The 15,168-nt window shown below is 37.4% G+C and overlaps 1 protein-coding gene across 1 annotated transcript in view; it reads left to right on the top strand.

Annotated features, from left to right (window-relative positions):
* The window catches only part of AATF (apoptosis antagonizing transcription factor), a 104,736-nt gene that overhangs the window by 68,075 nt on the left and 21,493 nt on the right, over positions 1 to 15,168 (top strand). Inside the window, 3 exon segments of the mRNA XM_030295369.1 lie at positions 1,011 to 1,078; positions 2,929 to 3,009; positions 11,142 to 11,213. Of these exon segments, the coding sequence (XP_030151229.1) occupies positions 1,011 to 1,078; positions 2,929 to 3,009; positions 11,142 to 11,213 (221 nt within the window).

The raw sequence follows: 15,168 nt of genomic DNA, 5'->3' as shown, positions 1-15,168 counted from the left end.
ATAGGAGAGATGATATCTAGGTGTTTTTTTTAATAGTAATTTAAAACTGTCCTCCCTTAATGTTTAACCTTTCTTCATTTTTGAGCAGGCTACACGCCCAACCTGGGGCTTGAACTCATGCCCCTGAGATCAAGAGTCACATGCTCTAGCGACTGAGCCTGCCGGGCACCCCTAATGTTTAACTTTTAAACATTACTCCTCTTCACCTAGTAGGACTTTAAGATCCAATGCAGATTCTTAAGTCTGTGTGAAAGTTACAGGTTTACACTCGGGTCAGATGCAGTAGACTGCCCAGGACTAAGCGGAGAGTAGGAGAGTAATGTAGAGTTCTCATGGAGCTCACTGTATGGGACGAGAGACTGGTTCTCCCATATTTGCAGTACACACGTATGAGTTTCATTAGGTTCCCTCTTATAATTGTCATGGCCGTGAATGCGTGAGTGTCATATGTGGTTGAATCGCTTCATGGTAAGCATGGTGGAGTACCAGCCGTGGAAAGCAAGAGAATGAAGTTCACGCTTTTAATTACATGTAATAAAGGCTTTTGCCTGAGGATGACCTTCCTGGCTGCTGGAGGTTATAGGTCAGAAGTTAACCATGTACCATTATCCTATTGGTGAGAAGCTGATGCATTTTCTTTTTTGCCATACAGCCTTTTCCACCTGACCTTTTAAAGATTCTCCATCGGTATCGATGAGATGGACAAAACTAATCATAAAAACAATGAAGGGAATGTTGCACACTCATTGATCCTTTTGAAATGAACTGCAGTACAATAAGTCTTCCAAATGGACTTCTGTTCTCAACTATTGCTATAGCCACCTTTTTAAAGATATATAAATATGAAAGGGTTAATGGGAATTCAGTCATGCTCTTGCCACTGGGTTGTCCCTTATTGATTGTAGTTTTAGAGCTGTCACTATGCCATTCAGAATTCCTACTATGCCCTTTTAAAGTCAGTTGGTGCTGGGAGATGATGAATAAATCAGTTGCTTTCCTTTTTCCACAAGCTCCTTCGAGAACTCATAGAACGAAAGACCAGCTCCTTGGATCCCAATGATCAAGTGGCCATGGGAAGGTAATTTAGATACGGCTTTCTGTTCATGCAAGCAGCCCTATATAATAGTTTCTCTCTTTCAGTCCCCTTAATTCTGCCTCAAAGGCAGTGATCGGCCCTGTAACTATAAAAGTTAAGCAAGATAATAAGAGCTAGAGAGACAAAGCGATGGAAATCCTGTTTACCCTACCCTGCCTTAAGTGCAGTTTGAATGAGAGATTATAAAACACCTATATGCATTTGTTTTAGAGTGTGTTTTTCAGATTCCTCCTTATGCCCTTTGCTCTCTGATTTGGGCGGTGATTGTATCTGTATCAACCTCTGACCAGTGGATAAAAAGCAACCACCCAAATGTGTGCTCTCGGCCGTCAGAACGTGACACTGTGCACAACAGGTTCCTTGCTCATAGTTGAATCTGCTTTGTTTGAGTCTGCCCTAATTTAGACCTCCACCCCTCAGTAAAAGCTTCGGCACAATTAGAAATGGAACGTGGCAGCATTACCCAGATGTCAGGGTAGAATGTAAAGTAGTGAAGGAAGGCTCTTGTGTGTATGCTTCATCCTGTGGTTGGAAAATAAAAAGGGCATTTAGAGTGCTACCTAATGAATAGTGTACATTTAAATAGCCATGAGCTATAATTTGCAAAAGCATGAAAGGAAACAAAAGCTGCAAGTGCCAGGATGGGATTCTGGGCAGAGCAGCATTTTGAGAATGCAATGAAAAATTTGTGTTGATGAAATAATTTTATTTGAGTAAAACATTCTTTGAGTTTTAGGGGTAGGATATTGTTGATATTTTGTGTATCTCTGGAAGGCTATAGAGAGCTGCTCACTATAAATTTAATGTGATACAGCAAATTGCATTTAAGTGGTGATTATATTGTACATTTATCTGACTTTACAATAAAATAGATTATGGTAATTAAGATTATATTAAGATTACAGTAATTGGATTTCCCTAGATTATTTTTTTCTGATGTTGAGTTTCCGTTGTATAAATCAGGTAAGATGACTTAGCTGCTGCTGCTTCTCCTTTTTTTCACATTTGTTCATGTGAGGAATTTGTTCATGTGAGGAATCTATGAAGATTTTCTTAGTCCAGTATCCTTTTTTTGAAAGATTAATTCCTTTTAATCTAAAAGGACTATAGAATATGTGAATATTGGGCCATGATTTGAACAGACTAACTGTAAAATTGAGATGATCTGGGAAATTTGAAGACTGACTCCATATTTGATAGTAAAGGATTACTGTTCACTTTTTTGTAAGTGTGACAAGTCATATTGAGATTATATGGGGGGGGGGGGGGAAGAACCCTTACCTCTCAGAAGCACATTCTTAAATACCACAGGTGAAATTAAAGTTAAATAAACAAAATGGTTGTAAAACTAGTGTCAGTAGTGGATAATTATAAAAAATTAGCAAAAATTGGAAAGTGCAAGAAAAAGCACACGGGCATTAACAAAGGGAAAATTGAAGAATTCGTGTATTCAGGCTGAATAGCAGTTGCAGTAATAGTAATAGAACATGCTGTACAGCTAAAACACTGAAAGCAAACCCAAGCAGCTATACCCAGTTTGATGGGTTTTCCTGCAGACTGCTGGATTTAGTGCTTGTCACAGCAACTCTAGACACTAAGGAGCATTGTTAACCAAATTCGCTGTAGAATTTCCCAGCTGCCATTTGTTTTTTTACCATTGCACAAATCCTCTTCAATTGATTAGTCACTTTGGCCCCAGACTATCTTGAGGAACTTGATGTAGGTTGATGATTTCTTTCTGCAAGGTTGTTAGTGAGAAAAATTCCAATTTGTCAATAGGTATAACTATTTCTGTTCGTGATGATGCATAACATTGCTTGTGAATTTCCCAGGCAGTGGCTTGCGATCCAGAAATTGCGAAGCAAAATCCACAAGAAAGTAGATAGGAAAGCCAGCAAAGGAAGGAAACTTCGGTGAGTTACTTTGTAGAACAAATTTTCACATGTTACATTACATCTTTTGTATTTTAAAGGCTGTTATGTCATTTCTCTATTTCTTCTGATGATTCTGTTTTTAAGGATCAGAAAAATAACTAAAACAATACTGGTGGCTTTTCATGAGGCTCAATTTTTCTCACTCTAATACCATACTCTAAGACTATAGTTTCTGTTCCTTTTTGCTGTTGTGAAGGGATGGGTTAAATAATGCCTGCCTTTTCCTGAAAGAGAAATAAGAAAACAAGATAGGATAGTTGAAATTGTCTTATATTTAAAAAGCGATTTCTATAGAACAATTTAACAATTTTACTTTGGATGCTTATTTAGAATAGAATTGGTCCATTTTCATGATGTCATACATGTATACACTATGTGAAGAATATATAAACGAAGATTCCAGAGAATGTTAACAATGTGCTTAAATGAGATGAGAAATATAATTTTTTTTAAGATTTTATTTTTCAACAATCACTACACCCGGAGTGAGGCTCAAACTCATGACCCTGAGATCAAGAGTCACATGCCTAGCTGACTGAGCCAGCCAGGCGCCCTGAGAAATACAATTTTTATGAGAAAACATATTTCTGACTATAGGAAACCCCTCAATCCTGTGTGTGTGTGTGTGTGTGTGTGTGTGTGTGTACACAGATACATGATATTATATGCCTGCTATGTAATATTCTTACAAAGCCTGCATGTCAAAGAAACTTCTTGTAATTGGGGTGCACATGGAAGAAAAATCTTAAACTCATTGTGTTAGGACAATTTAGGCAGACAGCTAATCCCATATCCTTATTAGAGCCTGCCTGTCATTGGATTGCCTTTAGACAAATGTGGATCTATCTCATTTTTAAATAACTTCAGAGAAGCAGATTTCACAACTACTTTATTTTTTTTCACAACTACTTTAATTAACCTGTTAATTTAAGTTAAACTCACCAGGAAATATGTAGTTCTCTTTAACTTTGCAGAAGTGCAAAGAAGCTTTTCATCATCTTTTTATTCAAAGTCACTTTCTTAAATTTCAGGTTCTATTTTACAGTTTGTTTAACTTTTTTAATATGTCAGAATTTCCAAGTCTTCGTACTTCTCCAGGTTTGTTTTTAGTGGGATGATTCCAAGAACATGGACTAGAGAGCCAGACTTACTCTTTAACGTTGAGATCAGATTTTTCTCCAGTACTGTGCTTTTATTTCTTTGTTTTTTGAGAGAAGCAAGAATGTGAGTGAAGGGGGGAACGGGCAGGGCAGAAAGGAGGGAGAAAGAGAATCCCAAGCAGGCTCCACACTCAGTGTGGAGCCCGACGTGGGGCTCAATCTCAAGAATGTGAGATTATGACCTGAGCTGAAATCCAGAGTCAGACGCTCACCTGACTGAGCCATCCAGGCATTCTTCCAGTACCGTGCTTTTATTTATTTTTTTTTTAATTTTTTTTTTCAACGTTTATTTATTTTTGGGACAGAGAGAGACAGAGCATGAACGGGGGAGGGGCAGAGAGAGAGGGAGACACAGAATCGGAAACAGGCTCCAGGCTCTGAGCCATCAGCCCAGAGCCCGACGCGGGGCTCGAACTCACGGACCGCGAGATCGTGACCTGGCTGAAGTCGGACGCTTAACCGACTGCGCCACCCAGGCGCCCCAGTACCGTGCTTTTAAAACTGTAGCTTTATGAGGCTATAAATGTTCTCTAGTGGGAGGAACCCAGAATCCTGGGAGTTGGGTTCAAATTCTGGCTTTGTCTGGCCACTAAATTTTGGTTGTTCTTTATTCTCTGGACCTCACTTATCTTATTTACTAAGAAGAGATAATAATCCCTACTTTATAGGGACGCCTGGGTGGCTCAGTTGGTTAAGCATCCGACTTAAGCTCAGGTCATGATCTCGCAGTCCGTGAGTTCAAGACCCATGTTGGGCTCTGTGCTAACAGCTCATAGCTTGGAGCCTGCTTTGGATTCTGTGTCTCCCTCTCTCTCTCCCCCTCCCCCACTCATGCCTGCTCTTGCTCTCTGTCTCTGTCTCTCTCTGTCTCTCTCTCTCTCTCTCTCTCTCTCAAAAATAAACATTAAAAAAAATTTTTTTTTAAATCATGTGTAAATGTCTGGTACGTAGAAAGCTTTCGAAAGTATTAATTTCTTTGGTTTCTGTTGTACTTACCTATTGGTATTGCTGTTGCAAATATACAGTCATTAGAAGAATTGAGAGAGGAGAAAATCTCTTTTCTACATTACTGTTACGAATTTTATATTGGGGCAAGTACCTATATGTATGCGCCCCTTGAGAGCAAGAATTGTGCTCCCTTATTCTTTAAGACAATTCCAACCGTATCTATCTATTGTAATTCCTTGTAGACATTAGTCAGCCAGAAATGTTTTTTGGATGATTATGTCATTAAAATTAACATGCTCACTAGGTAAGAAGGAATGGCTATAACGTAAATATAGCACAGAGTAAGAAGTCCGGGTGAGTGTTAGAGAACCGAGTACTTTTCTAGCATGGCAAATAACTTAGAAGAACATGAGTCTTTTGTTTCCCAAATCAAAATATACTTATCACAGTTATTATTTATTAAGTTGAAAGAAAAAAACGAAGATTTTATTTTAATAGCAACCGTTTTTTGTATGTTAATAGACTCATCTCATTAAACTGTTCATTAGAGTTGCAAGTATGTAGATCTGGTTTCATAGCATTTTGATAGTGATTTAGATTTACACATCCCCATAAATCCAGAGACATTGACAATCTTATTCTGGCAACAGACAAGTGGGAGACAGATATTCTATTTAATAAACCAGGCTAAACATTAAAATGTAAGAAGTGGTTAATTAAAATATAAAAAGGATTCCTTCTGAAGTTCTAGGAACCATATGAGGTGCCAGGTAAAACCCATTCTGCCCTGAAGGAGTATGTCCTCAGGAGAGGATGGCAAGCAATAAGTGGACAGTGATGCTGTTGGTGGATCCCTGGTGTAGTGGTCACCCCATTGCCCATGGGGAGATGTAGGCTGCTCAGGAAGACTTCCTGTAAGATACCATCCACATTTCACACTGAGCACGCTAGGAGAGTTAGCCTAGTGAAAGGCCAAAGAGAATACCATTTGCAAAAACATAGACTTGAGAGTGTACATACCATTTTAGGAGCTGTAATTTAATTTATTTTGACAGGAACTTAAAGTGAATATGGGGGAATGGCAGGAGATGAAGGAGGCTGTATGAGTAGCTGAGTGCTAGGTCATGACCATGCTAAGAATTCGGACTTTATTCTGTAGACTGTAGTGAGTCACTGAAAAACAAAGGAAGACTGAAGAACTCTTATAGAGTGAAGGAGACTAAGGAGACGTTGCAAGTATGTGCAATTTGGGGTCTTAAATTAGATCCTGGGAAAGAAAAAAGACTCTCAGATAAAAAATAGAAATTTTAATAAGCTGTGTAATTTGGGTAGTAGTATTGTATCAATGCTAATTTCCTGATTTTGATAATCCACTATGTTTATGTAAATTGTTAACATTAGAGAAAGGTGGGTGAGGGAATGTGTAAACTCTCTACTATTTTTGCAATCTTTCTTTTTGTTTTTTTTAATGTTTTTAAATTTATTTTTGAGAAAGAGAAAGAGAGGGAGAGTGCACGTGGGAGGGGCAGAGAGAGGGGGGAACAGAGGAGCCAAAGCAGGCTCTGTGCTGACAGATATAGGGCTCGAACTCACAAACCACAAGATCATGACCCGAGCCGAAGTTAGATGCTTAACCAACTGTGCCACTCAGGCACTCCTGCAATCTTTCTATAAGTCTAAAATTAATACAAATTAATTATTGAATTAAAACATTTTTAAAAAGGTCATATGTTTTGCATTGTCTTGTAGTTTTAGCATCCATATTCATCTGGCTTTCCTGTGACCAGGAATGTGAAGGATGTGGTCAGAATCAGAGAGTGTTCTTTATTAATAGCAATAGTGATAACCAGCATTTGTAAAACTCACTGTCAGGTACTGCTATGCAGTTTATGTGCAGAGAGAACAAAAAACACAGACTGTAGAGCTAGACTGTCAGATTGAACTGAGTCTTCTACTTACCAACCTGGAGACCTTGGGCAAGTCAGTTCACATCTCTGTGCTTCCGTTTCCTCATCTGTGAAATGAGTATATTAATAAAAATCGCATCTTGGAGGGTGTTATCAGATTAGATGAGCTAATTTCTGTAAAGTGTTTAGAGAAGGTAACTCACATGGCCCATACAGAGCTGGTAAGTAGCAAATTGGGGTTTGAGTTAATTGGTCTGATTGCAGAGCCCATGCTTCTGTCTTTTGTTTTGAGAGAGTGTGTACACACATGCAAGCGAGGAAGAGGCAGAGAGAGAGAGAGAATCCCAAGCAGACTCCATGCTGTCAGTGCAGAGCCTGATGTGGGGCTCCATCTCACAAACCATGAGATCATGACCTGAGCCGAAGTCAAGAGTTGGACACTTAATCCGACTAAGCCACCCAGGCGCTCCACAGAGCCCATGCTTCTAACCTGTGGCCTGTTTTCTTTCTCTAGGCAGGACACACTGGCCTATACGGGCACTAAAATGACACAATGGCTACATTAGCATTCTGGCCCAAAGGATTAAACATGTGGCCCAGGCTGCATGGGAATATTATAAATAACTTCCTTAAATTAGACCTCAAGAAGAGCTGGTAGGTGTCCCAGCTGTCATCACCGATACTAGGTCCATTAGTGAGCAAGTTTTCTCTTTTGTTTGTGATAGAGTTGGAGAGAGAAGATTTCCAGAAATGTTATAACAAAGATGAACATTGACTTGTGAAAACATCAGTTTAAATGATAGCAGGTCAGTGGCATCAGCCTTGTCAGACTGGATGTGGCAACTTGTTAGTTGGGTGCTAGAAAGTAACTTATTTTTAAAAAAGGAATATTTTGGCTTGGGAAAATAATTGTAATTATCGATTATCAGTACTTTTACTGAGCATTATATGTAAGTAGATCTGATCATGATTTAATCAGAATTCATAGTGTAAATAAATTAAACTCAGGCCTTTAATAACAGGATGTCTTACTGTGTTTGTCTGTTCTTCTGCAGTAAAATTACATTTGTCTTTTCTTGGTATGGTTGTTAAAAGGTGTTTTTAATACTAAAACATGCATCCATCCTCAGCAGCACTGAGATTAGATGAAATCTATTGCATTAAGTACACATTACTAAATCGTCTTTAATGTGATTACTTCTTAAAGTCTGTCTTTCATCATGCTGTTAATAGTTATTGAATATACTGTATTAAAATGTAAAAGTATTCCACAGAGCAGTATCATCCAATAAGAATATGTATTACATATGTAATGTTAAATGTTCTAGTGGCCACATTTAAAAAGTAAAAAGAATGAGATGGACTTAAGCTTAATAATATATTTCATTTAACCCAATATCAAAAATATTATTACTCAGTATTTCAACAATTTATTAATTTATTATTTTAAAATTATTAATGGTATATTTTATATTCTTTTTTCCATCTCAAGTCTTCAAAATCTGGTGCACTTTTCTCATTTAGGCACATTTGCAGCAGTCAGACTAGCCATGTTTCGAGTGCTTAAGTAACTGCATGTGGCCAGTGACTACTGGATTGGACAATACAACTGCGGAGTAGAGTTCATCATAGTCTTTGTCCAGAGAGTGAATTAAACCTCTCTTTGGATACAGCCAAGAACAGTATTCATGTTTTCAGATGGACACCAAAGTTTGGTGAAGCCTAAAGACATTAAAATGAATTTATTAATAGTACTTATGCTTTATTACTTAAAAGGTTATGTGAGTGTTTATGGTCTCATATATTAACATAACCTTTTGGAGGGTATTTTGGCTCCGTGTTTCAGCTTTCACTATGTATATACCTTTTGATTCACCAGCAATTTCACATCTCAAAATCTGCCCGAAGGAAATTTATGTGAACAAACATACAATAATTAATGTATAAGAATTTTCATTTTAACACTATTTAGTATGGTTTTTAAAGGGGGGCAGTGTATGTAAATGCCCATCAATAGGAGATTAAATAAATTATATTAACAATGGAATGTTTTACAACTATGGAAAAGAATAGAATATGGCAAGGTTCAGTGGGAAAAAGCATAATGCAGAATATCAAGTATATTACAACCTCCCTTTTATGTGAAAACCGTGTTAAGTTTATTTTTGTCTTATATATAGAAAATTCTACAGCCATACTTAACAGTTTTAATTAATAGTGATTATTTCTGGGGTGTAAGGCTGCAGGAGGCTTGTCAATTTTCTATACATTTCTGTATTTGGATTCTTTTTGTAAGAATTATGTATTACTTTTTATAATTAGGAGGTGGCAGACATTTAAAAAAACAGATATGCATAGAGATTTTGTTTTTGCATCTTATGAAACATGAAGAATTGGGAGCATATACGTGTTCAAAAATGTATTATAGTATTTCCACTCCTGGAATTGTATTCAGCTATTCTGATATTGTTATGGGACAATGTTTACAATGCTAAGTTAAAAAAAGAAGTTACAAAATTTATGTGTGTGTATGTGTGTGGGTAAATAACAGCGTCACTATGAAAAACAAACATAACTAATCAAAATGTTAACAACTGTCTGTAGGTGGAGGAACTATACATTTTGTGTGTGCTTCATTGGTTTTTTTCCATATTTTCTATAACGAATTTATACTTTTTCTACTACTCTTGTAATGAAGGAAATCTCGTTACTATTCTTGTAAAATTCATTTGTTAAAAAAATGAAATTTGGGAGGCTCAGCTGTGGGTGGTACGGTAGAGAATCAAATTATTTGATACGTGTAAAAATATTTTTAACACTGTAAAGCTAATATTATGTACACGAAAATATCATATTTTTGTTTGTGGATAGTGTTCTGTTCAAGTAAAATTTTGTGGGTTTTTTAAAAGATTTTTTTTAAGTGATCCCTACACCCGATGTGGGGCTCGAACTTACAACCCCGAGATCAAGAATCACATCTAGCGGGGCGCCTGGGTGGCGCAGTCGGTTAAGCGTCCGACTTCAGCCAGGTCACGATCTCGCGGTCCGTGAGTTCGAGCCCCGCGTCGGGCTCTGGGCTGATGGCTCAGAGCCTGGAGCCTGTTTCTGATTCTGTGTCTCCCTCTCTCTCTGCCCCTCCCCCGTTCATGCTCTGTCTCTCTCTGTCCCAAAAATAAATAAACGTTGAAAAAAAAAATTAAAAAAAAAAAAAAAAAAAAAGAATCACATCTACCGACTGAGCCAGCCAAATGCCCCCCAAGTAGAGTTTTTTGGTTAGAATTTTATAATATGCATATTGTCGTACATCCTCTTCTATTATAATGAACAGAAAGGGCTAGCTCCTTTTAATTCTCTTCTGTATAATTTGGTCTGTATAAGGTCATGTAGTTGTTTGGCTCCTTTCGCTGGAGGATCTCGAAGCACTCCATACAAAAATACCGTTTTTTTTCCTGTTGGTGGGAAGTGGAAGTGATGTTATTTAAATTTCCGTAACACCATGACTTGGAAGATCTAGGGATCAAACTTGTTATGTACTCAGATATAATCCTTCATTTAAGGATGGGGGAAATGAAAGACTGGGTCTAGTAAGTAGAGATGGTGTGGAATTCTAGAAGCCTTCTCTGACTCAGAGAACTAGTGCTAGTGAGTGATGGTGGTGGGGAGGCATTGTAACTTGGGTATTGTACTACACTAGTAACTACTAGTAATGACACCGAAAATGATGAGGATATACTTAGAGGAGGAAAATGGGATACTCAAGTCCTTATTGTCTTCTGTCTGGAGTAATGTTTGAGGATTAGTATATTGCTCAAGAGCATAAGTGTGTCTACTCTTTCTGGGGACTGTGATGTAAATGAATCTGTGTTGAACTACTGTCATTTACAATGTGCTTTTATCAGACTTCTCCTGTAATATAAAAGAACTAGAGGGAAATACAGTTGTGATTAGTATGTGCCAATGAATTGTTCCCTATTTTCATTCTGGAGCCAAATGCTTCTGTGGTCAGTTCTGGAGTTTGTTAGCTCATAGAATGTGTTTCCTTTTCTAGGTTAATAGTTACTAATGTTGCTGCCTGTTTGTTTCCTGCTTTATTTAGGTTTCACGTCCTTAGCAAGCTACTAAGCTTCATGGCACCTATTGACCAAACTACAATGAATGATGATGCCAGGTGAGTAATAGATTAATTATGTGTCTCAAATGGCTCCATGACAGCCTGATATTGACCTGTTCTACAGCCTGTCACCCTCTCCATTTCTTCTTATCAGTTAACCATTTGTCATTGGCATCATAGCAAGGGTCCTTGTCACATCTCTTTACCCCATAATTACTGTAAAACCAAAACAAAATTTCTGTAAATATCAGTGCTGCCTCTGGTGGGTTTTTGTTTTTGCTATGTTGTTTTTAACTTTAGCCACCTGCCTAGGACATCTGGGCTTTTCTCTAGGACAGACAGACGGGTCAGGACAACACTTGTACTTGCTCTGTGTGTTTGTGGGTTTTGTGCATATGCTCTCCTTTAAAAAAAAATTTTTTTTAATTTTTTTTTAATGTTTTATTTGTTTTTGAGACAGAGAGAAACAGAGCATGAACGGGGGAGGGTCAGAGAGAGAGGGAGACACAGAATCTGAAGCAGGCTCCAGGCTCTGAGCTGTCAGCACAGAGCTCAACACGGGGCTCGAACTCACGGACCGTGAGATCATGACCTGAGCCGAAGTCGGACGCTTAACCGACTGAGCCACCCAGGCGCCCCTAAAAAATTTTTTTTTAATGTTTATTTATTTTTGAGAGACAGAAGGAGGGAGACACAGAATCTGAAGCAGGCTCCAGGCTCTGAGCTGTCAGCACAGAGCCTGACACAGGACTCAAACCCATAAGCCGTAAGATCATGACCTGAGCCTAAGTCAGACGCTTAACCGACTGAGCCACCCAGGCGCTCCTGCTCTCCTTTTTTAAAATGGCTTGATACTGCTCTAGAGATGTGTATTAAGTTGTGTTTATTCAGACTGCCATTGTGGATTTTCTTAGTATTTTTACAAAAGAAGTACATGCTCATTTTATAAAACTGAAACAAAATAGAAATATATCCAAGAAATGTATCCTCATAACAATTAGTAATTAGCCATTTTTTAGAGAATAATTCCTTCTACATTTATTAGTTGGCATTCTACATTGTAATATGTTTATAATATTGCTTATTTAGCCATATCCCTCTCTTTCATTTATTTGTCATTCATTATATTAGTATGAACTCCTGCTTTTTTTTTATTCAGTGAATTATAATCTATTACTACCATTTATTTTGTTTTAAAATTGTCCAGCATTAATGAAGCCCTCACAAGCTGGCTTTTGTCCTTTTGAAATATCCCCATTCCTTGAGTACATTCTTACTTTCTAACAGGATATTCTAGGCTCATCTTATACTTTCCCTGTTCCAACCCTGGAGTCTGTCTTTCTCCAAGGAACCCTGATTCTTTTTTGTGGATTGTGGTATTTAGAAACTAAGATCTGTGTGCTAAGGGTGTTCATTGTCACTGGGTTTCACTGTTGCTAGGTTCTTTCAGCATAGGCAGCTAGGAAATGTGTGTATGTAAGTATGTACACATGCAGGAGGGAGCCACTGTAGCATCTTTGAATATTTCCTTTCAGTCTTTTTTTTTTTTTTTAATTTTCTTACACATTTCATTTTATTTATTTATTTATTTTAAAGTAATCTCTCTACCCAAATTGGGGCTTGAACTCATGACCCCAAAATCAAGAGTAATATGTTCCACTGACTGAGCTGGCCAGCTTTCAGTCTTTATGAGTTCCCTTCGAGTATATTCTTATTTTTCTTTAGAATATAACTAAAATTATATTCTGTTGTGAATTTTTCATTTAAATATTTTGTATACTGTGAGCATATTCATGTCACTAAAATGACTATAATATTTTTATGTTCCTTATTTAACCATTCACTAGTTGTTGGACAATTATTTTTAATTATTGCTGTAAATAATGCTGTGGTAGACATTTGTAAACATAAATCTTTACCAAGTGAAATTATTAGTCCTAGGGTAAATACATAATAGTCTGCCAGTTTTATTTTTCAAGGTACATTTGACCTTTTTATTTGAGAGTGTTGTTTGCTACTAAACCACATCAGATTTTCCCTCCTGGCCTGAAAAGTAGTAGATCTGCAAGTTTACGTGAACACAGTGATTACTTATTTTTTTGTTTGCCCTTGTTCAGTATCCTGAAGTACAAAAGAGCTTATGGAAGGTTCTAAATTCATTTCCGGTCAGAACTTTGTGACTTCGCATGCTCACCTGTGCTTTTTGCAAGTGAATGCTTTTGTCTGGCTGGCTGGGGTTTTTTGTTTGTTTGTTTATTTCCGCTTATTTCTGGATCCAGTCTGTTTTTTAAAATTACAGAGTAAATTGAGTGCAACTTAAAATCCCTGTCAAGACAACATGAAAAGTTACAACAAAGGAAAAGAAAACTAGATGTTTAAAACTAAAACAAACCCATTTAAGGAAACATTATTCCCCCAGGCATAAAGTGAAACCCATTTTAAATATTAGTGCCATCTTTTGAATATAGTACTACTACTAGATCATTTAGAAATCAACTTTTTGTCCTTCTTAGTTGGGATTTTTCTTACATCACCTAATATCCCAGGGGCACTTCGTTTTCTTAAATCTTACTTATTCACTTAAAATATCTGAGGGTTGCAACCACATGTTAGCCAAAGATTACTTGAAAATGGCTCTTTTATTTAGGATCATGTTGGACTTTGTCTGTAAGAAACTTAAAACCTGCCTGCAGAGGCATAAGCAAGTGAGAGGTTGTTTTTTGGGTTTTTTGTTTTTTGTTTTTTGGGTTTTTTTTGACAGAAAAATTGTAGGTGTAGCATGCAATTACTGCCAGTGGTTTTCCCTTCTCAATGATATAAGGGCCAGCATCTCTTGGTCTTTCTGTTGTGGTCCCAAGATGGCGGCTACAGTTTCAGCCATCAGACATGTTCAGGGCAGGAAGAAGAGAGGAAAGAAGTGATGTCAGGAAAGAAGAGAGGAAAGAAGAGGAAGAAGAGAGGAAAGAAGAGAGGAAAGAACTCTAATAAAAGTTTCTTTTATTAGAAAAGTAAACAACAACAACAACAACAAAAAACAAAAGAAAAGAAAAGAAAAGAAAAGAAAAGAAAGGGAAAAGCTTCCCCAGAATCCCCTCTAAACTTATTCTTATATCTCATTGGATAGAACTGTGCTAAGTTGCTCCTTCAGGTAGAGCAGGCAAGGGAGAAGGGGTTGGGAACATTTGTTGGGTGATAGTCCTTCCGGCGTTCAGTATTGGTGGGGGGAAAATGTTGTCTCTTGTGGACTGATTGCTTATTATCAGCATTGTTCTCCAGCTTGTTGAGCCCACTTAATAAGGAATTTAATAAAAGTCTTGTAGCTGGACAACTGAGCATGTGTTTTTACTGCAGCACACTCCATTCCCTGTGTGCTTCCCAGGGATAGGAGGCATTTATCCACATAACTGCTCATGCTCCATAGTCTGAATAAGCCAGGTTGACTATGGGTAGAGTAACTGCGTATTAGCTCTCTCTGCTTCTAGTATGCAAACTCTCAGGGCCAATAGGTGTTGTACTTTATCTTAAGAAAGAGGTAGTCATGGTTTGGCCCATTTTGTTTTTCTTCGAGTAATTCCATAACTGGAGACTATCTGCTACTGTACTGTTTTGTCTCTTACTTTGTACATAACAAAATATACTGAAGGATGGGAAACTTTTATAATTGTTAAAATATCAGTATCAGTGTATACCACTTTTTCTCAAATGAATATTTTGGTTTTGCTAAGTTACAGATACGTCATTCTTGGTGTGCATATATGAATAGAGAATTATTTATGATTTTGAGGTAGAAAAGGGCTTTGTAAGCATGACACCAAGGCCAGAAATTGTAAGGAAAAATATTTATAGATCTGACTGCCTTAAGTCACATCGAAAAAGACTTTGAAACAGAGTGGTAAGTAAATGACAAACTGGCAAGGAAAAGTTCAAAATATGATATTTTTCTTTACTATGTAAAGAGTTTTTAGAAGTGTCTAAGACTATCCCAGTAAAAATAATGGGCAAAGCATGTCAA

Source organism: Lynx canadensis, chromosome E1, assembly GCF_007474595.2.
Source record: "Lynx canadensis isolate LIC74 chromosome E1, mLynCan4.pri.v2, whole genome shotgun sequence".
Classification (NCBI taxonomy): domain Eukaryota; kingdom Metazoa; phylum Chordata; class Mammalia; order Carnivora; family Felidae; genus Lynx; species Lynx canadensis.
Note: the sequence above shows the minus strand (reverse complement) of the source record. Positions and strands in the feature narration are given on the sequence as shown.